A 25295-nucleotide genomic window follows, 5' to 3' on the forward strand; every position below is an offset into this window, starting at 1 on the left:
TGCCACTGGTGTGCCTCGGAAAAGCTCCTGGCAAACACATAGGCTCCATACAGCTGAAGGCAGGCCTGGAGGCTGGGTTCCAAGCGGGATGGGATGGGGCCATCTGCCAGAACTGCCGTTGCTATCATAGAAAGCCTTCGGCATGAAATGAACAGATTACGGGATGATTTGTGTGGGGTGATGGGAGAGAACACAGATTTCCACTGTAGTTTTGGAAGTAATATGAGCCTTTCTTTCTCTAACCCCACCCCACATGGTGCTTTTGAACTGACAAGTTGTTGTATTAAGAAAAGCCATTCGAGAAATGGATGGGCAGCTCAAATGACAAGGGGCAAAGGTGGCGGAGAAAGTTGGGACAGACACTCTTGTCAAATCACCTCCAGCATGTGGGGAAAAGGGAAAAGGAGAGGAATCCCCCTAATGCAGAGCTCTGCCCTCCCTCCCAATTGACCTGGAAAGGGAAAAGGTGGCACTAAATCAAAGGGTCTTAACTTGGGATTCACAGATTCCCCGCAGGGGTCCATGAATAGATTTCAAGGGACTGATAAGTGTGGATGGCAGAAAAATAACTTTATTTTTACTAGCCTCTGACTGTAATCCAGCATTTCTTTTAATCATTCAGAAACATTCCTCTGGGAAGGGGTCTATAACCTTTACCAGACTGCTTAAGAGGTCAGTTACATACAAAACATTAAGATGAACTAGATTTAAGTCCAGGCTGTGATACACAGAAGTCACTTAACCTCTCACTGCCCCAGGAAACTCCTGAAGACTATAATATGTCGAAGAGGTAGCTCATCTGCCTTGGAAGATTTCCTGAGAATTCCTTTTAGTAAGGAAATCACAGGTTCTATTTTTAAAAAGCACCATAAGCACACGGTACCTATGTGGCACACTGGATAGCATGCCTGGTCTAGAGTGAATTCAAAAATGGCCTCAGACATTTACTAGCTGGATGACTCTGGGTTAGTCACTTAACCTTGCTTGCCTCAGTTTTCTCATCTGTAAAATGAGTTGGAGAAGGAATTGGCAAACTGCTCTAACATCTTTGCCAAGAAAACCCTGAATAGGGTCATGAAGAGTTGAACGTGATTGAAACAACTGAACAGCAACAGAATTCTTCACATCTGTGGTGGTGGATAAATTCTTTCAGGGCCAAGGGGGGAAAGGTAATGGATAAGGAGGAAATAGGGGGTGGTGAGGAGGGAACATTGTAAATTCTTATTTTTCCTACCAACCAAAGGCTATCCAGATTGACTGAAAGAAGTTCATTCTCAACTGATTAATCAGTTTTCTGAACAGTGAGGTCTGGATGTATGTTTAGTGCTCACCAAATACTTGACCATCATCCATTAGGTAAGGTATACACTTAGCCTCAGACAAGTTTTTATGATCCTCATTTATATGGGTGGCCTGCAGGCTGTTTACATTCCCTTTGTTCACAAGAAAAACCCCAAACTGAAAAACATTCCCTTGGAACTCCACCTCTGCAATTTTAGGAAAGCGATAACCACCCCCTCCAGTATTGGAGTCTGGTGTCCTGGACAATGAGACAACTAACTGATTCTAGTTCACTCAGGTTCCAAGTTTGTAGGCCTGAGGGAGCTCTGACTTGGCTTTCTATCCTAATGCTCTTGGAAGTTGGCACTTGGCCCTCTCCTAAGTGACAAAGAGATTAAAAAATTATTTTATGAAGGGGGAAGAGGAAGAAGAAATGTTAGGGGGTAGGGAGAAGGAGGCTGTCATATTTAAACAATATAACAGACAAAGAATAACCGTTTTCCCTCAGAGACGCCAATGGTTAACTTTTAGAAATCTCTCAGTAAAACTCGTCACCCATGGAGGACTATAAGAAATCATCATGATTTCACTTAAAGACACTCATCAAAATGACTCCATACTCCAATGGGCAAGGCTTCCCTGCTGGCTGAGCCCTTTATTTTATGTGGGAATCTGGATTTACTTCTCTTTGGGAGGTGGCCAGTTGCAGAAGCAACAGAGATAAGGAATGTTGGCTTGGATTAAGCGTATCTTAGCGAGGAGGTTGGCATGGTTTTTGGATTGCCCCTTTCCATTCCTTGCTCCCCCTTCTCCCAGAAAAGCATGTGTTCAGTCCATCTTCCACGCTTCAGTTTTAAACCTTGCTGGAAGCTGGAGTCATCTCTTCTAATTGTATTTTTAAAAAAATATTGCCCATTTAAAAAATTGCCATTTAAAAAGCATCTACTAAAGTTCCATTAAATTTGACAAATACTTATGGACCTACTCCATGCTAGACCTGGGGCCAGGTTCTAGAAAGAGGGAGATGATGGTGGTTAGGTGGAGAATGAAGTGGTAGTAATGTCAGGAGAAAGGTTTACTTTCTTCTAACTTGCCACATGACCTTCAAAAACCTGGATGAAACACTTTTCTGTTAACTTAGTGGGAAAATGTCTACTTTTTTTGGCAAGCACAAATCATGGGATAAGTCAAGGTTTATTTCCCTGGCTTTGGAGTCATTTGTCAGTAGCTTTGGGAAACTCTTTTAATCCAAGAGGAAGAATAACTCAGTGACTAGAGTCCTGGACCTGGAGTCAGGAAGACCTCTTTTCAGATCCCCCCTCAAACACGTACTAGCTCTGTAACCATGGGCAAGTCACTTAATTTTATAAGCTGCACTTTTGTCTTTTGTAAAACGACAGAGTTGTCTTGGTGACCTTGGATCTAGAATATTACTTCCAGATCTAAATCTATGATCCTGGGGGCAGCTAGATGGTGCAGTCGATAAAGCACTGGCCCTAGATTCAGGAGGACCTGAGTTCAAATTTGGCCTCAGACCCTTGACACTTACTAGCTGTGTGACCCTGGGCAAGTTACTTAACCCTCATTGCCCTGCAAAAAACAAACAAAAAAACAAAAACAAAAAAACCAAACCCAAAAAACCAAACCAAAACAAAATCTTTTCTATAGTTTTTCCTAATTATGCACTAATCCTATTAATTACATTTGGCAGACAGTAGGTGCTTAAATACTTGCTGACTGGCATAAAATAAACTGGTTCAAGACCCTGACTATATTATAAAGTAGGCAATGATTTGAAAAGCAGGGAGATAAGAAAAGGGAAAGAAGAAAAAAAAATTAAGTAGGATACCTAGGTAGAGGGAACAAAGCCAAGGGAGGGGTATAGTAGAGTAGAAAGAACATTCTAATGAAAAATGGGTGTGCTTTTTAATCCAACAGGCAAAGCCTCTGTAATTTTCTCTTTGAAATAAAGAAGAAAGATGTCTTAATGATAAGCCAAAATTTGGTAGTATTCCCCTCAGCAAATAGGCTTTGGCAGGGATGGTGGTTTATGTTTGTTGTTCTTTCTAGGATAGTTTTAAAATGGTTTAACAGAGAAACATCCAATCTGAAAATGTATAGATTCTGCAAATGAGCAGTCAGTTCTTGGAATGATTCTGGCTTCTTTGCTTCCTACTCAAAACAAGGATTTAACATCAGTTTCTCCTCACATATAAAGTTTTTGGGAGGGAGAGGTTGGTAGGGGAGGAGAGTGGCAGGAAGGATAATTTAATCCTTAGAGTTCATAGAAAAGGTATAATCTTTTTAAAATTTTAAAATAATACTTAATTTTTTCCAATACATATGAAGATAATTTTTGACATTCATTTTTTTAAAAATTGAGTTTCAAATTTTCTCCCTTCCTCTCTCCCTAAGACAGTAAGCAATTTGATATAGGTTATATATGTGCAATCATCTAGAACATATTTCCATATTAATCATGTTGAGAGAGAAGAAACAGACCAAGATGTGGGGAGAAACATGTAAAAAATAAAGTAAAAAATAGTATGCTTCCATCTGTATTCAGACTCTATTAGTTCTTTTTCTAGATGTGGATAGCATTAAGAAAGTATTGGGTGGGCAAAAAGTCATGTTTTAATAACTTTTTGAAAATTATCTTTTCTTTATTTTTCGCCATTTATGAGATTTGCTTTTTCACACATAAGGGAAATTCATTTCCTATATATGCTGTATATGATGCTATGGTACAACAAATTAAAAACAAAAAGTAAAAGCGTTATTAAATATTGAAACTTCTTCATGACTTTTGGCCCACCCTGTATAACCTTATGGAAGAGAGAAAGGGACGCAGGCTGGGAATGATAGACAAAGGGAAACTAGAAGAGAAGAAAATGTTCCTTTCTGGAAGAGTTGTCATTCTTTGAGTCCATTCAGTCATAGCTGAGGTGCCTGCTACGTACCTGGAATGATAATTTTGGTGCCAAGGAGTACCAATCGTACCCTGAGATATTTGCATCATGCTGGCATCAGGCTTATCCTCCCCAGATTTGGTTGAATGCCAGGAGTGTGGTTGGCTCACAGGTTCACTGCACCTGGAGAGAGATGGGAAACACATTCCTTCAGTGTCAACAACATAGACTCTCCATGAAGGATAACAACATGAATTTAGAAATTTAAGCCAGTATATTTTCAATTATCTTGATGCAACAAGGCTCCTTATAAAGACAGTATTTCTACCAGTAATGCTCCTACATCTTCAAATGGCCATGCTACTTTCTAATGTTGTTACTCTTGAAGTTGATGATGATCATCATCACCATTGTGTCTCTCATTCTGCTTCAATTACTGCATGGACCAAAAAAACGTGAATAATAACTTTCTTTTCGATCTCTGGGAAGATGAATTTTTACCTACAGGAGTTGAATTCCTCCTCTCTGCTAGATAAATACAAATGTTATCATCATTTCAAATTCTGGGCAAGAATCGGGTAAGGGGAAGCAGCTAGGTGAGTACCAGGCTTCTTTACTCCTTGGGCAAATGAGAGTAAGACTCGTTATGGTCCTCTGGTTTGCAAAAATTGTCCTCATTTTTGTAGTCGACTGGCTTTAACTTTGGACCATCTTAAATTAAAAAAAAAAAAACAATAGACAAGCAGAAAGAGAAAATGGGCATAGTTGTAGTTGTAGATTGGTTGGAAGGCAGAAGAATGAGTTTGGTGAATGATGCTATGTCAAGCTGTTCATCTTCCTGAACCTCTGCCATCTGGACGTCTTATATGTGGAGCTCTGTGAAGTTTTTTTTGTTCTACCCCCTGGACTTTAGATGCCTTTATCAACTTTTTGCTAATGATACTTATGTTGTGCCTCTCTGTGTTTTCATGTTCATGTGTTTCTGTTTTCATGCATTAAAAACAAAAAACCACTTTATTCCCACATTCCCATTCAAAAAATAATGAGGGGCAGCTAGGTGGCACAGTGGATAAAACAAGGCACCTGGATTCAGGAGGACCTGAGTTCAAAACTGGCCTCAGACATTTGACACTTACTAGCTGTGTGACCCTGGGCAAGTCACTTAACCCTCATTTCATGCCAATAAACAAACAAACAAACAAACAAATAAATAAATATTTTTTTAAATAATGAAAACTCTGGCCTTGCTCTATTTAGACCACCAGCCTAATGATGAAATCTGGCTGGCCTTTTAATAATAAGCTGGCATCTACCTTTTAATAATAAGCTGGCATCTAAATCATACTTTATGATTTATAAAACTTTTCCTACACAAGGTGCCTCTTTCTAATTTAGACAGCTGTATTAAGAAATAGGAAAGAAAGAAAAATAGTTGTGAGAAACACTGAAAAGGGAGCTCCTCAGAGGAAAGACATGTACTAAAAATAAAGATAATTGAACTATTGTATTTCCCAGGATCTAAATAACATATGAGTTAGATAAGGACTTTGAGCTTGATTGTTGGGAGTCTTTAATACCTAGAACTGTTTGGTGACTATAGGACAATTGTATGTTGCCTAGTTTTGGTTGAGCTATTAGAAATATGGGTTCAGTTTCTCATCATAAGATAAATGATGTCATTTGACAAATGATACTTTGGATTGCATTGGTAGGGTTGGTGGAGACCATAACTCAGAGAAGGAAAAAAGAAAACCCACTAGATTTCTGAACAGGTCTGACAGAGTGTGACTAAGTTAGCCATGAGGAAAGTGGGGATGGAGTGCTATGCTCGCCACACTACATGTCCATTCTCATTTGCTCCAAACAAGTACATTCTGAGGTAGGTAGAGGCAGGATACTTATTTCTATTTCATAAATGACTAAGCAGAGACTCAGAGAAACTCAACAATTTCTCCAGTTACATAGTAAATAGCAAAAATGGGAACTGAACTCAGTTCTGATCAGAAAGAGTGTTACTTTATATATAAGACAACACAAAACAAAAACCACACAGCCTTCAGAAATCTGCCTTATCCTACCCCTACCCATGCCTTAGTTCTTTTCTTTTTTTGGTGGGGCAATATGAGGGTTAAGTGACTTGCCCGGGGTCACACAGCTAATAAGTGTCAAGTGTCTGAGGTCGGACTTGAACTTAGGTCCTCCTGAATCCAGGGCCTGTGCTCTATCCACTATGCCACCTAGCTGCCCCACCTTAGTTCTAAAGAAGTGGGAAATAGATGATTTGTTACCTTAGGGCAAAGTTTAGGGAGTGCCTCTCAAGCTTACAGAATAATAACCAGTATTTATATATCACTTTAAGGTTTTCAAATGTTTACAGATATACTTTTATCTTCAAAACAACTCTGTGAATAGATGCTATTACTATTCCCATTTTATAGGTGAGAAAACTGAGGCATATAGAGGTTAAGTGATTTGCCCAGGTTTACAGAGCTAGTAAGTAGCTGGTACTGGTATCAGGAAGACCCTGGTCTTCCTGGCTCCAGGTCCAGGCTCCTATCTACTCTGAAGCACCTAGCTGTTTCATGTGAAGGGCAAGTCTATAGATTCCCACATATTGATTCCAGAGAAGATTTTTGCCTTGGAGGCAACTACTTGTTTAAACTACAGGACCAACAGCTTCTCAGGGGTGATCCTCTAACTCCTGAACTGTTTCCAGTTTCAGTGGAGGTCTTGGAACTTTCCCCAGTACTTCCGAATTCAAGTGCCTTCCCTCTGTTAATTATTTCCTATTTATCCTGCATATAGCTTGCTTTGTATATATTTGTTTACATGTTGTCTTCCTCATTAGATTGTAAAGTTCACATTCTCTCAAGTCTTTCCCTAGAGTAACTTCCCCTGGCCTTGATTGTATGTTCAGCCATCAAACCTAACCTAACTTGGTGGGTATACTTACTCTATGGTCCCTTCTTTTCCCAGTCTAACCTGTTCAGTTCCATTGCAATCCAAGCCTCAGTTCTGACAAGAGGAGCCTGAGGACTAGGGAAGGAGATCAGAGAAGTGAGCATTGAAAAGAGATTATTTGATCTTTTAAATATGTGCCAAGCTCACTTAGTAACATGAGATGGTACCATTGACTGGCATCAACTGTACAAAGTTGAACCCAGAGATTGCCCCATTAAGTCAGGAAAATTTCGTTTATGTACCCATATTAACCATGCATGATCAACTAGAGTACCCAGAAGGGAAGAGGGATGGATTAAGGAAAGAAAATGGACAAAACTTAAGAACCTAAAACAACAATCTTTGGAGGAGAAACATTCCCACTTTTAACCCTGGGGTGGTGAGAGAAGAAGCTTATGCTGAGAACGGTAGTAGTACAATAGTGGGTGAGTCCCCTGTTTCCAGAGAGGCTGCCCAAGGTTAGGGAATCTTGTTTTGTTTCCAGTTGAACGGACATTGTTTACTTAAGACTTTAATGAGAAAGAGAAATTGAGGAAACAGAAATTGAGGAAAGCAGAAAAAGAAAAAACACAACTATTGCTTTCTGCAGATGAGAACGTAGAAAATTCTAGAGTCAAGCAAAAAATTAATTGCAATAAATTCAACAAGGTTGTAGAATATAAAATAAATGCACAGAAATTCTTGTTGTTAACATAAAGCTTTATATTACCCACAAAACCCAGGAAAGAGTTAAAAAAGAAATGGCATATAAAATAGAGACATAAAATATTAGAGAGTCTATCTATCCAAGACACATCCCAAACTAGAATCCAACTATGAAACATTATTTGCAGAAATAAAAACTGACAAATAACTATATAAATATTTATTGCTCATGAGTAGGTCAAGGAAATAATAAAAAATTACAGTAACAGCTAAATTTACCTATTCAATGCACTACGAGTCAAACAATAAAAAGATTACATTACAATTAGAAAAAATAATAAAAATTTATAGAGGAATAAAAGTTCAAGAATCTCAGGAACAAAATGAAATGAAAAAAAGTGGCAAAGAGGGAGTCTATCAGAACTAGATCTCAATCTCTATTACAATCAGTGATTTAAAAAATAATTTGATACTGGTTAACAAAGAGATTGATTAATAGGACAGAGTAGGCAAACAAAATAGGAAAACACAGCACCCTAGCATTCAGAAACCCTAAAGACCCTAGCTGCTGGGGGTAAGGAATCATTATTTGAGAAAAATTACTAGGAAAGCACTTTGGCAGAAATTGAATATAGTCCAACCACTCACACCATATACCAAGATTAATTCTAAATGGACATATGACTTAGACATAAAATGTGACAGACATTAATAAATTAAAGGACAAGGAAGAAATCACCTTTCAGATCTATGGACAGAGGAAGGGTTTGAGTAAACTAGTGATAGAGAGGATCACAGTACATAACATGAACAATTTTGATTACAGAAAGATCTATTATCTATATGTACAAAAATATTTTTAGCAGAACTTTTCCTAATAATCTCAAATACGAATCCAACATTGGGGAATGGCTACACAAATTAGAGTATATTAATATAATGGAATACTACATAGAAATGGCATCGTTTTAGAGAAATTTAGGAAGAACCATGATCTGATGCAGAGTGAAGTCAGTTGAACCCAATGAAAACAACATTAAAGAGAAAAACATCTTTGAAAGACTTTAGAATTCCAATAACCCAAAAACAAAGAAATACCACCCTCCTCCTGTCACAGAGGTAAATGGAATTAAAATTTGGAATAAAAACATGCATATTTGAACTTGATTGATGTAAGAATTTGTTTTGTTGGACTGTGTTTGTCACCAGGGCTTTTAAGTATTTCACAGTTGGGATGGAGGGATAGAGGGAGGTAGATACAACAAATGCTTGTCAAAATAAGCTTTTTCAAAATGAAACAATGTAGTTTGGAGATGGAGCGCACTATGAACAGGGGAAGAGAGGGGTGAGAAGTAGGAAAGATGTCACGCAGAAGGTGGCATTTGAGGTAAATCTTAAAGGAAACCTTGGGTTACGAAAGGCAGAGAGGGATAAAGAAGTTCATTTTAAGCATCAGAAACATCTAGTGCAAAGGAATGAAGATAGGAAATGGTAGTGTTGTTAGAGGAATACTTCAAAAATGAGAGGTACGGGGCAGCCAGGTGGCGTAGTGGATAGAGCACCGGCCCTGGAGTCAGGAGTACCTGAGTTCAAATCTGGCCTCAGACACTTAACACTAGCTGTGTGATCCTGGGCAAGTCACTTAACCCCAATTGCCTCACACCAAAAAAAAATGAGAGGTATGCTGGATCCCTGACCTCAGAGAACTTACATTCCATTGTGGGAGAAAACATGGGACTGCAGAGACTGATCTACATTGGCAAAGAAAGTTTCCTCACTGGAAGTTCTCTATACCAATGACATTAGTGGTCCAGTTCCATATCTCATTGTGATTTTCCTTGTGAAGATCTATCTGACCATGTCACCGCCCCGCCCCCAACACACACAAACACTCAATAATTCTAAATTATTGCACAATGTATTCCATGAATTTTAGCATGTCATAATTTGTTCAGCCCTTCCCTAGTTGATGGGCATTCCCTCAGTTTCTGATTTTTTTTTTTGCCACCACAAAAGGAACTTATATAAATATTTCTGCAGGAACACAGCCTGGGAAATGAGTCTCAGATCTTCAGGGAATCAGGACAAGTGTTAACAGCTTTGTTCTTTTCCCCATGGCTATATGTGAGGTGTCCTCTTCTAGCTTAGCCTGGTAGAGATGTGGCTCCTGAACCTGGGGACTGAGTCCTTAGTTTCAGATTCCTCCCACTCCATGTCCTAAGACCCTGTTCCTTTGGGGACTGAGTTCAAGATCCCAGTCCTGCTATTTTGCTGGGATCTTGTTCCACCATCCTGGTTCGTACCTGTTCTACAGGCCCTGCCCTGTGGAAGAACCACGTGCTTGTGGTTCAGATTTGTGATCCTGAGCTTGAAAAATGACCCAGTGTGGTTACTCTTGAGATTTTTATCACTACTTTGTCTGACATCCATCAGAGATGTTTGGTTGGACAGTTTTCAGGGAGGCTGAGCTCCAATGCTTCCTCCAATTTGGCCATCTTGGCTGGTCTTTGACTTTGTCTTCCAGCCTCATTATACATTATTCCCCTTGTTTTGCCTGATGACACAACCTTCCTACCTCCTTTTTATTTTGTATTTTTTGGGGCAGCTAGGTGGCATAGTAGATAGAACACCGGCTCTGGAATCAGGAGAACCTGAGTTCAAATCTGACCTCAGACACTTGACACTTACTAGCTGTGTGACCCTGGGCAAGTCACTTAACCCCAATTGCCTCACCCCCCAAAAATATTTTGTATTTTTATGTATGTTGTTCTACACATAAATCTGTGCACATATGTCTCCTGTGATAGAAGGTAAATTCCTTGAGAGTAGGGATGATTTCATTTATATTTATATCTCTAGTTCTAAAACAGTGCCTGACACATGGTAGATAATTATTAAATGCTTGGAGATTGATGGAAGAATTCTACATGCCCTCAGATTTTGTGACATCTTTAATTTTTAGAAGGAAATATTTTCTACAGCACATCATACTGAGTATATTAAGCCAGACCATGACCCCTTCTCTCCCTCCACTCCATATCCTTTTTCCATCTGCCCTCCTTCTTTCTCCTGTTCCTGTTCCACCCACCCATCCATCCCTCCTTCCCCCCACCCATCCATCTACCCATCCTCCCTCCCTCCCTTTCTTTCTTTCTCTTTCTTTCCTTCCTCATCTAAGACTAAAATTTTCTTTTACATAAAATTTGAACAGAGCCTTTTTGTTCTGTTCTGTACCACAACACAAGGAAGCCAATACTACACAATAGGGGAGGACGATGAAACCAGATTGTTAACTGACACAATCTCACCCTGTCTGGACCCTCTTGAGATGCTGCTGTTATATCCCAGGGACAGGGATATTTTTGTTATATTTGTATCTTGGAGGTTTCAATTTAACTCAGCTATCTATTGAGCACTTACTACATTCCTTCCAACATGCTAGAGGAGATCTGGGATACAGAAATAATATATGGCCTAGTCCTTGCTTTCAAGGACCTTCTAATTTTGTTGGGGATAAATTGACATACTCATATATAAAACAAGGGACAGGGTAAGACAGCTTTAAATGAATTGCCAAAGTAAAGATGGTCAAGCATCATGGTACATCAAGTAGAAGAGGTAACCAAACACATGATTAGTCTTGCCTGGATCTAAGTCTTCCTAAAGGAGCAACTTGAGATGGGTTGAAGATGTGTTCATAGAAAGAGGCAAATGATAACAACATATGTATAACTTATATTGAATTGCTTGCCTTCTTAAAGGGGTCGGGTGGGGAGGGAAGAAGGAAATTTGGAACACAAACTTTTTTAAATGGATGTTAAAATTGTTTTTACATGTAACTGGGGGGGGAATAAAATGTTAAATAAACCAATAAATTTTTTTTAAGTTAAAAAAAAAAGAAAAGAAAAAGGCAAATAACATTTGAAAAAGGAACAAGGTAGAATGAACATTACTCCTTTCCTCGTGCTAATGATTACCCAATTGGGGAGAGGGCTTACGGGGACACCTTAGCAAGCCTAAGGATGGGGAGGCTATGGCTTGGATTAGGCTGAAGGGCCTCTACTGTCCATGGGCTGGATTTCACAGTATAATTTTACTAGCACTCTGATGAATTATGGATAGCTTATTGATCATCTTATCAACCTCTTGTTTTGGGAGTTACAAGCAAAGTTCTCTGGGAGAGGGCGTCAGTGCCATTTACTCAGAGAAGACCATGACACTGGAGTGATGTCATGACTTGCACCGAATTAGATTTAAGTAAGGGAGGGCTGTGCAAGGTCACCAACCTCACTCTCTCCTCCAGAGCCATTGGGTCCTGTGGCAAGATATACATCAAGACAACTGGAGATGACCCCGGATGTTTGAGGCAATTGGCAGATACGAAGAAAAACAACTCCAACAAGGAAAAAATGGAGTGGTTATCCAAAAAGACCCATGTAGATGAACTAGGAATCACCAACCAACCAACTTACATTTAAAAGACACAAGTTCAGAAAATGGAAACAAAGGGAAGATAATAGAAAATAAAAGTGCAGTGAGGGGGCAGCTAGGTGGCGCAGTGGATAGAGCACCAGCCCTGGATTCAGGAGTACCTGAGTTCAAATACGACTTCAGACACTTAACACTTACTAGCTGTGTGACCCTGGGCAAGTCACTTAACCCCAATTGCCTCGCTTAAAAAAAAAAAAGTGCAGTGAGATCCCATAAAAATCATGTCAGGAGGGGGCAGCTAGGTGGGCCAGTAGATTAAAGCACCAGCCCTGGAGTCAGGAGGGCCTGAGTTCAAATCCGGCCTCAGACACTTGACACTTACTAGTTGTGTGACCCTGGGCAAGTCACTTAACCCTCATTGCCCTCCAAAAAAATTAGCATCAGGAGTGCTGAAGCTCAGAATGGTAATTGAAGGAAACTAAAAGATTTGTTGGAGAAAAGAAAAGCACTGAATAAGGGTAAATAAAATAACTAATTGGAGCAAATGGGATAATGAGGATTAATAACTGAGAAGTCAGATCTAATCAACTTTCACTGTATTTCTGTTTTCCCTTCCAAGAATTCTCTTTAGAGTGGAAAAGCAAGTACAAAAATGGCTGATGGGGCTTGGTAAGTAAAATTATAGTAAGAAAGGATCAACTGTCCTTGATAAATGACATCTTAGATGACTGTAAGAAGTGGAAAAAGTGATTGCTGAGTCACTGTTAGTGACCATTTTAAATTCTCAGAGGACAGAAGAGTTACTGTGAGACCAGATGGGGAAATTCTCCAGTTTTTTTTCTCATTTCTTTTCTTTTTTTTTTTTTTTAGTGAGGCAATTGGGGTTAAATGACTTGCCCAGGGTCATACAGCTAGTAAGTATTAAGTGTCTGAGGCTGGATTTGAACTCAGGCCTTCCTGACTCCAGGGCTGGAGCTTTATCTACTGCCCCACCTAGCTGCCCCCAATTCTCCAGTTTTTAAAAAAGGGAAGATGATTAACAGTCTGGACACTATAGGGTGAGCTTGACTTAATTCCTATTAAAAATTCTAGAATGGGGGGCAGCTAGGTGGCACAGTGCATAAGGCACTGGCTTTGGATTCAGGAGAACCTGAGTTCAAATCTGGCCTCGGACACTTGACACTTACTAGCTGTGTGACCCTGGGCAAATCACTTAACCCTCATTGCCCTTCCCCCTCCCCCCCATTCTAGAACATTTTCTGAAGGGATGGTTAGTGAACAACTAGAAAAGGAAAATTCCAAATCTCTGGCTATCTGTAAGGTAGCAGAAGTCCACCTTACCCAAACACACTCCAGAAAATATCTGAAAATCCTCCTAAGTAGAGGAAAGAGAAACCACATGATAAAAGCTTCAAAAGCCCATTTTGAACTGCACCAAAGGAAGTAAGCAGCGACTGGGAAAAAGATTATTTATTCCTGGGAACCAGAATAAATTCAGATAAATAGACCTGAGGCCTGAGGACACTGGGAAAGGCCTGCTTTAGGGAAGCCAGAGCAAACTCTAGTAAAACAGGCCAGAAGGCTGTGGGTGATGAGAGGACTCTGAATGAGGATGCTCTAGGGATACCACAAGCCAGTGTGAGTGCCTATACTCAAGGTCTGAAGCCATATCCTGGTCTTGGCCTGGCAGAGCAGAATTAGGGGACAGAGCCAGTCCCCATAAACCCTCTACAAGGAGACAGTCCCTGGCCATGTATGTTCAGATCACTGGTATTAACAGAAATTAACTGAAGATCCTGGGGACCTGCTGTGGTGTGACTCAGAAGAGACCCCAAAACATCAAGATCTCCAACACTGAAGGTCAGCCTGGCAGGGCTACAGCAAGGAATGGGTACCAAGTCCTGATTGTAGATTTTGCAAAAACAAGACAGAGACAGGTGAAAACTGAGATAAGGGAAAGTGTAGTAGGACCTAGTGGGAGCCACAGCATCCAGGCTACATAGGGAATAAGTTCTATCAGGGCTTTGTCAAACCATTCAAAAGTGCTGAAGGGGACAGAGCCTGGTCCTGACAAAGTCTCAAAGCAAGCACTGAGACTGGAAATATAAGTAAACAGGAGAAAATGTAAAACGCAATGAATAAATTCCATGAGTTGAAAAGTACAAGAAGTAAACGCAGGGGCAGCTAGGTGGCGCAGTGGATAGAGCACCGGCCCTGGAGTCAGGAGTACCTGAGTTCAAATCTGGCCTCAGACACTTGACACTTACTAGCTGTGTGACCCTGGGCAAGTCACTTAACCCCAATTGCCTCACTAAAAAAAAAAAAAAAAGTAAACCCAGATGAATGTAATGCCACAACAAGTACAAAGTCACAAGGTGAAAAAAAGTCTCGGTCACAAGGACCACAAGAATGGATGGGAAAAAAATGGTAGTAAAATTTAAAACTCATGGAAAAACAATAGAAGGAGATGATATAACTCAGAATAGGGTAGTAGACTCTCTGGGATGAAGCAAACCAAATTCAGTGAATCCAAGGAAAAACAAGAAATATTAGAACAAAATAAAAATAACAGTAAGAAAACTATGAAAAAGATTTTCAATAAGATATTTTTGCCCTCAAAAAACAACCATCTCTGTCTTGAAAAGAGGTCAAAGAGAGATAAATGAAGAACCATCAGGCCTCTGAAAAGCACGACCAAATGACAAAAACGAAGACAAACCGAAGCCCTAGACCACAAATACAGATACCACATTTCAAGAAATCATGATAGGGAGACTACCCAGATCTAGTGGAATCAGAGGAAAAAGGAAAATAGAATCTAATTCAAAAGGGTTAAATGATGTAGTATCTTATTAGAAAATGGGATGAATAGCCAATGTCCCATCAGAATCAGAATTTCAGAAGCTAAGAATTGAAAAGTACTCACTCGTTTCAATGGTCACAGAGGGAGCTCAATTAGACAAGCACAGGGACAAGATGTTTTGTTTTTGTTTTTTACTGTTTTGTTGGTTTTAAGAGAGGAAAGAAAAGGAAGGGAAAAGGCATACACTAGGGAAGAAATGAGGAAGAAGGTGCAACTGTTGTTTTATAAAAGGCATCTCACAAACCTCCCTCTTAAGTGAACCAGAAAAAGAGTTGAAGATGTGTAGAAATACATTAAACTCAACAGAGGGAGAAAAGGAGCTCAAGAGGTAGAAGGCATAGTCAGAGAAAGAATAAAAATAAGCAAACAAACTTCCACTTCAGAGAATGGATCATAAAAGGAGAATTATAAAAAGAATAAGAACCAAAGATTGCAGGAAGATTTGGAAGTGAAACTGAGAATTGGGGGAATTTTTTTTTAAGTTTGCAGCAGATTTACTTCATAAATATTTCATATCTGGGGGCAGCTAGGTGGCACAGTAGATAAAGCACCCACCCTGGATTCAGGAGGATCTGAGTTCAAATATGGCCTCAGACACTTACTAGCTGTGTGGCCCTGGGCAAGTCACTTAACCCTCATTGCCCCACAAAAACAAACAAAAAAATTAAATATCTCATATCCAAGAAATTCAAGAGAATTTTACAAATATTTAAGATCAATAAACATTCCCCAATAGATAAATGGTCAAATAGCAACATGCAGTTTTCAAAAGAAGAAAGACCAACTTATGAACTACCCTATGAAAAAAACGTTATGAGAAAAATTCAGATTTATACAATGCTGAGTTTCCACCTCAAATCCATTGGATTGTCAAGGATGATATAAAAATAGAAATGCTATTTGTTAAAGGGGTTATGGGAAGTTAGGCATACCAATGTACTGTATGTGGAACTATGAATAAAGAATCCAGACATTCTGGAGAGCAATTTGCAACTATCACCAAAACCTTACTAAACTGTGCGTACTCTTTGACGCAGCAATACCACTACTAAGCATGTATCTCAAAGGAACAAAACAGGGGAAATATCTCTATGTACAAAGATACTTATAACAGCACTTTTTGTTATAGCAAAGAATTAGAATCTAAGGGGAGTGGAAAGTGAATGAACCAACTATGATATGCAAATATAAAACTATTGTTCCATAACGATGAAAGGGTCAGATCCAGTGAAAGGAAACCCAGTAGGACTTAATGAACCAATACAGGTTGAGGTGAACAGGCTGAAGAGAACAATTTACATGGTGATGATAACATTGTGAAGGAAAATTAAGCTTGTCAAGACTTAAGAACACTGACCAATGCAATGACCAATGATGATTCCAGAAGTGTAAGGATGATTACCTTTTGGCACAGAGAGGAAGAATTAGGGATGCAGAATGAGACATAACTTTTTTTGGGGGGGGGGAGGGCAATGAGGGTTAAGTGACTTGCCCAGGGTCACACAGCTAGTAAGTGTTAAGTGTCTGAGGCCGGATTTGAACTCAGGTATTCCTGACTCCAGGGCCGGTGCTCTATCCACTGCGCCACATAGCTGTTTTTTCTTGGCATGGTCAATGTGTAGATTTTTATGTGTGTAATTATATTTGTGTCAAGAGAGAGATTCTGTTTTTGTGGAGGGAGGGAGAATTATGGGGGAAATGAGGGATGGTGATACAAAAAGAAAAAAAGAAATCAAAGAAATTTTAAAAAATATACACAAGAGATCAAAAGGAAATTCAGTTGGGGTACAGATAAGCAGGGAAATGTTGTAACTATTGTACTAAATGTAATACATGTCACAAACAACTCTGTTTTTTTGTAAGGAAATCTTTGTTGATCTATGTGAAGTGCATAATAATATTTTTTTCTAAAAGAAAAGGAAGTAGTGATAACAATGAGCTTGCACAGGTTCACTGAGAGGTTTTATCAGATGAACTTTATCCTCTTTCTTGATGGGATTTCATTCAATCCAGAGAATGGTGTAGATGGAGGTTACATAAATTTTATATTATTTTATTTTATTTTTTTGCAGGGCAATGAGGGTTAAGTGACCTGCCCAGGGTCACACGGCTAGTAAGCGTAAAGTGTCTGAGGCCGGATTTGAACTCAGATCCTCCTGAATCCAGGACTGGTACTTTATGCACTGTGCCACTTAGCTGTCCCCTACATAAATTTTAGAAAAGCATTTGACAATATCTCTCATGTTTTTTCCGTGGAAAAGATGGAGAGTGAGGACCTAGAAAATATAACAGCTGGTTGAATTCAGATTCAGTATTCAGAACCAGTAGAGTGGCTGGACCCAAAGAGTGATGGTATGCTATCAACTTGGAAGGAGGTCTTTAGTGGATGTCCCAAAGATCTGTACATTAGACATTTCTATCAGTTCCTTGGATAAAAGCACAGATAGCATGTTTATCAAATTTGAAGATAATGATGATGACATCAAGCTGAGAGGGACTGGGCTGAAAACAACAAAAACAGCTAATATTTTCTATAGCATTTACTCTGTGTCAGAAATTGTGCTAAGCATTTTACAAATATTACCTCATTTGCTCCTTATAACACCCTTTAGAGGGGGGTGCTATTATTATCCCCAATTTATAGCTGAGGAAACTGAAGCAAAGAGAGGATGTCAGTTTAGTAAGATTAAATTTGATAGGGACAGATTTGAAATCTTATAATTAACATTAAAAAAGTAATTAGTGTAGAATGATGGAAGCTGTGCCTAGCTAGAAGTCATCTTGTCTAAAAAAGATCCAGGAGTTTGAGTGGACCACAAGATAAATATGAATCTATAACATGATATGACCGCTGGAGTCAGGAAGACTCAACTTCCTGAGTTCAATTTGGTCTCACACTAGCTGTGTGACCCTGGGCAAGTCACTTAATCCTGTTTGCTTCAGTTTCCTCATCTATAAAATGAGCTGGAGAAGGAAATGGTAAATCATTCTAATATCTTTGCCAAGGTAACTCCAAATGGGCACACAAAGAAACAGATATGAATGAAAAGGACTGAACAACAACAAATACCATGATGTACCTTCCCCTTCCTACATGTTTGGGGTTGAGGAGGACACAGCACACAACATTCTCCCACTGCTACATAAACCTACAGAGTCCATCCTCTGAACATTTTATGGGAACACAAAGGCCAATTCACAGATTTGCATTTATTTACTTGTTTTAAGTAAAGATAATGAAATTTTCCCAAACAAATGAAAAAAGTGGGCCTGGTCTCCTTTGTGACTTTTTACACCAACTACATTGGCCAAGTATTTTCTTTATTCCTTCATGAATCTACTTTGTTTTAAGTAACATCATTTGCTTTCCTTCCTTTTTTCTTCTTTTCTTCAGTGGAAAAGTCATGATTGCCAGAAGGGGAAAGGGTCAGCCACAGAGAGAGGACCAGAACTAGAGCCAAGCGTTTATTGAATACTACAAGGCGGGCACTGAGCTAAGCACTCATTTACATATATAAGAAGAAAGGCAGTCCCGGCCCTCAAAAAAACCTTACATTTTAATGGAGAAAGAAGCAGGCTGAAAAAGTAGGGTCTATATTATGGCATGAAAATAGACCTTTTTAATCCAGGTGAAACTTGAATGAAAACATTAAGTAAATCCTACTAGTGAAAATATGAAAATGCAGGAGTTGTTCAGTGTTGAGAGTCCTCACTATTTTTGGCTTCAGAGGACCTGGGTTCAAATTCAGCCTCTTACACTTCTTTGACTTTGGGAAAGACGATTCCCTGCTTAGAAAGAACAACTCTAATAAGCATCAAAAGAATGCTTCCTTGTTTACTTTCAAGTGAATAAACACTAAGCAAAAACTGGAAAAACCAGCCTCGTGACTCCTGTAGATATACTTGCTGCTCCTATGCTTGGTAATGGAGTAGACTTCCCTTTGAGAAGCAAAAACATCCTTAGCTGGATATGTCAAAAATAAATGGGTTTCTTACTAGCTGTGTGGCCCTGGGCAAGTCACTTAACCCTCATTGCCCCATAAAATAAACAAACAAAAATAAATGGGTTTCTCACTTTTGGCTGTCTATAAATTTGAAGGAATTATCCCTGATATAACCTTTTCAAAATGGGAAAAGAGACAAGGATGACCTCAAAGTTCAGTTTAGTAAATGCAACAGTGTGAGAAAGAGGTTCATGGGATTTGGAGTGCAAAGGGACCTGGGAGATCTCGTCCAAAGCTCTCTCCTCCCAAGGGCTGGGAGGTGACTCGTCTGAAGGTCAGAAGAGGTAGACCCAGGGGTCCCTACTCCTACTCTAGACTCCCTAAGACACCACAATCTGGAGTCAGTAGCCATGTAGGCAGAAGGACTCGGTGACCTATACAGCAGGAATGTGCCTGGCGCCAAGATGGTTGGTTCCTCTTAGATTCCTCAGGGAAACTGTGCCAAAGTCTCTAAGCAAAATGGTAAAGTAAACATCACACACTAAATTCAACTTCTGAAGCACAGAACAGGATATACACCAGAGGTTCTGTTCTTAGGAGGGGAACAAGGAAGGAAAACTGCTTCCTAACCCAAGAGGCAACAAGTACCTAGAACAGCAGGCAGCCAGGCTCAGCGCATGAGGAGTTAGATAGAGATAGAGATAGAGATAGAGATAGAGATAGAGATAGAGATAGAGATAGAGATAGAGATAGAGATAGAGAGAGATAGATATATGGATAGATATATACACATACACACACATATACATACCTATTTAAATTTTTATTTTTAATTTATGGAAGAAAACAAGCATTTCCATAACACAGTACAATAAAAAAAGACGATTGTACGTGAAACTACAAATCTACGATGAACAACTTTCCATTCCTTTCAAGTATACAAAATTAACGTGTAAATTTTTTCTTTCTATTTATAAGTATTTGAGTAAAACTCCTAATCCCTAGCTGAACTCTGTGTGTATTCTGTATGTGTAAGCATAAGCTATATAGCTATTATATAGATATATATCTAGACACACACATATATGTTGCATATATATAATTGTGAGTGTATAATTATATATAATGTATGTATAATATATATGTAAACAATATGTTCTGTATATTAGAATATATAGGTATATATATAGGTATATTATTCTGTAATATTTCCCCTAAACATATATTATAAGCATTAAAAAGATGCTTTGGCAAAGGCCTTTCAGCTGCTCTGATTTTTTTTTTTTTTTGCCCACAATATGTAAAAATTAAGAGGATGGGGTTGGGCAGCTAGGTGGTGCAGTAGATAAGTAGATAGTAAGCACCGGCCCTGGATTCAGGAGGACCTGAATTCAAATCCGGCCTTAGATATGTGACCCTGGGCAAGTCACTTAACCCTCATTGCCCTGCAAAAAAGAGGATGGGGCAAACCCAACATAGAGAGTCTAACTAGCAGAAAACACAAGCACCTCTGACTGCATCCCTCTGCCCAGCTTGATAAGATGCCTACAAGGTGCTGCAGAGAAACTGTTTCCATCAGCTCCTGGGCTTGTTTTACCCCCCTCCCCCTGGGGTGTAGAAGCCTTCTCAGCAGCCCCAGGGTCCACTGGCCTCAACCGTGCTGAATGTGCTGGCCTCAGGATGGAGGGAGTCTCATCCCCAGCCATCCGTTGAAGCTTGTCTGGGACAGCCCCATTCTAGCTCTCGGTCTGGAAAATGCTCAGAACCCATTCTCCCCAGGAAGGGTTAATCAGATGCTCGCTGAGCACACTCAGTAAAGAAATATGTATCCTCTATTCTTGGGAAGAGAGAAAGGCCTATCAAGAGGGAGAAGGAAACCTCTGGTAGGCAAAATGTCTCACAGAAAACGCAGAAAATTGCTTTCAATGTGTTCCCAGGCCAGGACTGTAACCTCCTACACACACAAAAATGACAGTCTGAGTGTCTTCAGCTGGGATTTTTTAAAGCTTCCGACAGAGTTGGGCTGGGGGACGGGGCACGTCTCAGGCCCCAAATGAGAAAACTCCACCAGCTGGTTGTGTCTCTTTCTGCTTACACTTTGTCTGGATGACACGGGAGCCTAAAGGTTTAAGCAGCTTTTTCTATTTTCCCTCCAACTAACACAGACAACTTGGAATTCTCCTGGGGCCCTGGTTTCTATTCAGTAAGAGCTCACAGCTTTCAGAAGCCAATGTGTCTCATGGTTTCTGGGAAGGCACCACATCTGATGCCAAGAACAACAGGGCTACCTGAGCCACCTCTGACCCATTCTCTAATTTTATCCTGCATTCTATGTTTCAAGGAGAAATAGCAGAACTGTTTTGTGTTCCCTGAACCAAGTCTAGTGCCTGGCACATGGTAGAAACCTAATAAAGACTTCCTCAATTGAATTAAACTTTCTCCACCCCCCCCCCAAATTGGGTGAAGTGACTTGCCCACGGTCACACATCTAATAAGAGTCTAAGGCAGGATTTGAACTCTATCCATTGAGCCACCTAGCTGAGCCTTTGAAGTGAACTTTGAAGAAGGAACTCAGAACATTCCCTCTTAGAAGGCAGGCACTGTTTCTGTCCAACTTGTCTGGGGCTGGAGAGACTTAGCACACCTTACAGGATAGTGTTTAAGATGTTCTGTTTCACTTGCATGATATGATTAGAGGCATGATGCATCGTGGGAGGTTGGGGAAGGGGTCAGGCGCGCTACCTGTCCCGTACTCCATGTGACCACATGTTTATAAGGATAAAAGAAAAGCAACAGAATCAGTTTAAAAATGCCACGTTTGGAGTCTGCCCATTTTTCTTCCCTTGCTTGGTGTTCTCACCCTGCTGTCTCAGTGTGGCTTAGGGAACCTCGTCTCTGGGAAGTCCTACCAAGTGGCAAAGTCGTCAAGGGCAGGACCGGAGATGTAGTACATTTTTGTCCCATAGGAACCAGCCTGGCCCATAGCCAGAATACTGGACACCAGGAGATTATTATTTGGTTTTTTTTTTTACTATAATAATTACTGAAAGTGTCCATTGTAAGTGTCCATGTAAAGGGCTTGTGATTTGCCTTGATGGAGGGCATACCTTGCCAGATGAAATCATGGGACCTTGAAGCATTCACTCATAGACAGATGTGTTGATTACACTACAAAGAAATCAAACAGGACTGACTGTTCCCCGTCCCACTTCCAGGTCTCTGCTGGCTCCGATTCTGTTTCCTGGAATGATTTCCTTTCCCCTTTTTTGCCTGCCGAACTTCCTCCTCATCCTTTAAAGCCCAATCAAAGCCTTCCCTGAGTCTTTCAACAACAACCTTCCCCCTTGTTCCCTCCATGGTTAGGACTAAGGGGCTCTTCAAAAGCCTGAAAATTATTTGTTTTTATCATTCTTGCACCAGAATGTAAACTATGTGGGGTCAAAGACAAGGTCTTTTTTTTTTTTTTTTTGCGGGGCAATGGGGGTTAAGTGACTTGACCGGGGTCACACAGCTAGTAAGTGTCAAGTGTCTGAGGCCGGATTTGAACTCAGATACTCCTGAATCCAGGGCCGGTGTTCTATCCACTGTGCCACCTAACTGCCCCAAAGACAAGGTCTTTTTCAAACTCTATTTCCCTTGGAGACTAATATAATAATACTCTCACACAGTATGTATTATAGAAATTTCCAAAGAGGTCATTTGTTTGTTTTTTGTTTTTTGCTGGGGCAATGGGGGTTAAGTGGCTTGCCCAGGGTCACACAGCTAGTAGGTGTCAAGTGTCTGAGGCCGGATTTTGAACTCAGGTACTCCTGAATCCAGGGCCAGTGCTTTATCCACTGCGCCACCTAGCTGCCCCCGGTCATTCCAGTTGGCAAGGTAGCAAAAAGTGAGGGTCTGGGTGGCTTTAGCACTCAGTGAGAACTGGGTCTTGGTATTTGGGAATATTAATCAGTAAGGCATCTTGCTATCAGTAAATTATAATACCCTCCCATCAATTTGCTGGATTGCCCCTCACTGGCCTTGGGTGCTTTGGACTCTGAAAGGCAGGGTGGATTTTGGAGATAAAGACTATTACAAAGCACCAACCCTGGATCCAGGAGGACCTGAGTTCAAATCCGGCCTTAGATACTTGACACTTACTAGCTGTGTGACCTTGGGCAAGTCACTTAACCCTCATTGCCCTGCCAAAAAAAAGGAAAATAAAGACTATGGCAGCCAGCAAGTGAAAGTTAGAGGCTCCTGGTTGGCACGGTGAATGGAGTCCTCAGCTTGGAGTTAGGGAGATCTGAGTTCAAACAATTCATACCAGAGTTAGAACAAGCACAGGAAGAATATAGTTTTGTTTCCAAGGAAGACAGATGGTACAGTAGATGGATGGTATAGTAGATGGAACACCTTGCCTTGAGTCGGGAAGGCCTGAGATCAAATCTGGCCTCAGACACTTACTAGATGTGTGGCCCTGAGCCAGTCACTTAACCCTATTTGCCTCAGTTTCCTCATTTGTCAAATGAGCTGGAGAAAGAAATGGCAAACCATTCCAGTATCTCTGCCAAGAAAACCCCACTCGGGGTCACAGAGTCAGACATGATCTAAACAACCATAAGATGCTGATACACAAATTATAACTGATGGTCCTTCATCCAGCGGTTAATCTGAGATAATTTGTTAAAGTCACAGACTGACTTTAGTCCACAGAAAGGCTGAAGAGCAAAAATGTTCCTGGTACTTATCCATTTCCCTCTTCAGCCCTGTCTTAGCAGCATTCCCATGGAGCCTTCATTGTGCAGGACATAAATTTTCCTAAGTAGAAAAGGAAATATAAACCCACTCTCCAAACTAAACGCAGAAGTGAGAACACGGATTATTTTTAGGGTGGACATATGCTCTAGTCCCAGAAGATGATTATGTCATGTCCGTCATGACAGGACAGAAGAGCGATATCTTGGGTAATGATTGTTACCCCCAACAGGGATACAAGGCGAGCTATCTGTGCGGGCAGGAAGGCAGCAGCCATTGCCAATGGCCTTGATGAAGATACCCACCTGTCTTTAGCTATGAGGATTCATATAAGCAGCAAGGGAGAGTGGGATGAGCCAGGGCCTCTGAGCGGATGCTATTTAGGCTGGCATATTGTACTGCAGTGGGAGAGTACGCGGTTGGAAGGAGAAGAAAGAGAAAGAAAGAGGAAAGAGAAAAAGAGAAAGGAAGAGAAGAGGGCTTTCCCCGTGGATTTGTACTTTCCACAGGCATCTATGTCCCTGGGCAAGTCCTGTGTGGAGGGCTGTGCTACCAGCTGCCCAAAGTCTTGGGCACAGAGAACACAGAAAGGTTAGGCACTCCTGATTATGTTGTTAAAAGGTCAGTGACAGCTGTGTCACTGGGGGTATGCCTGTTAGTGCAGCGACAGAGCCTGGCAATGAGAGCTCATGGGATTCTCATAAGTAGGACCACCCATTGAACAGGGAGGCAACAAACACATGACTTGCTGGTCCTGTCTGGGGGACGGGAATTGGGTGGGAATTACAGAATCCTGAGGTTGTAGAAGTAGCCCCTGTACCAGCTATATTTGGTTTCTCCCTCTACCTTCTATAACTCTGCACATTTATAAGGTATTTCCTCTTCACTTCTCCTCCCCTTCCTCAACCCACCCTCCAAGATCACAGCAAGAGGTGCTAAGATCCTGCCCTTTCTCAAAGACAAATACAAAAACTCCTAAGAATGACAAGACTAGTGGCCTTCTAATCTAGCTCCTAAGTGGCCTCTACTTCTTCAAGAGGAAAAATAAAATGGTGTCCTGACCTAGAATCAGAAGGGACCTTAGGTGCCAGCTAATCCAAGCTTCTAAATTTACAGAGAAAGACAAGGACCCAGGCCATTTGGAAGACTTGCCCATGGTCACACGGTAATTGTCAAAAGTTGGATTCGAACTCAAGTGTTTTCAACTCCAAATCCAGAAGTCCATCGATGACGCCATGATTCCTTTCCACATCAGTCCAGGCAGAAAACAGATGGACCAATGAATATTTCTGCAGAGTGAACCACCCAAAAGTTAGTTCACTCAGAATGTAGGGGTAGCTATGGATCATCCACATGAACAGTCCTCTGTTGCCCACACTTTGACCATGAGTGTCCCATAATGCTTGGTAAGAGGTGATCTAATGTACCTAACAAACATACATGGAAGTTCATATGCAGCAGCCAGATGTGTGTGTGTGTGTGTGTGTGTGTGCACACACACTTGCATGCATGCCAGAGAGAGAG

General features: G+C 40.6%; 1 protein-coding gene across 4 annotated transcripts in view; it reads right to left on the bottom strand.

Annotated features, from left to right (window-relative positions):
• The window catches only part of SHROOM3 (shroom family member 3), a 246013-nt gene that overhangs the window by 36383 nt on the left and 184335 nt on the right, over nt 1-25295 (bottom strand). For all 4 annotated transcript variants that reach the window (XM_043971907.1, XM_043971909.1, XM_043971906.1 and 1 more), the window contains one exon: nt 4242-4373. In XM_043971907.1, the coding sequence (XP_043827842.1) occupies nt 4242-4300 (59 nt within the window). In that variant the 5' untranslated portion in view covers nt 4301-4373. The remainder of the gene's footprint in view (nt 1-4241; nt 4374-25295) is intronic.

This window comes from Dromiciops gliroides, chromosome 6 (assembly GCF_019393635.1).
Source record: "Dromiciops gliroides isolate mDroGli1 chromosome 6, mDroGli1.pri, whole genome shotgun sequence".
Taxonomy (NCBI): Eukaryota; Metazoa; Chordata; class Mammalia; order Microbiotheria; family Microbiotheriidae; genus Dromiciops; species Dromiciops gliroides.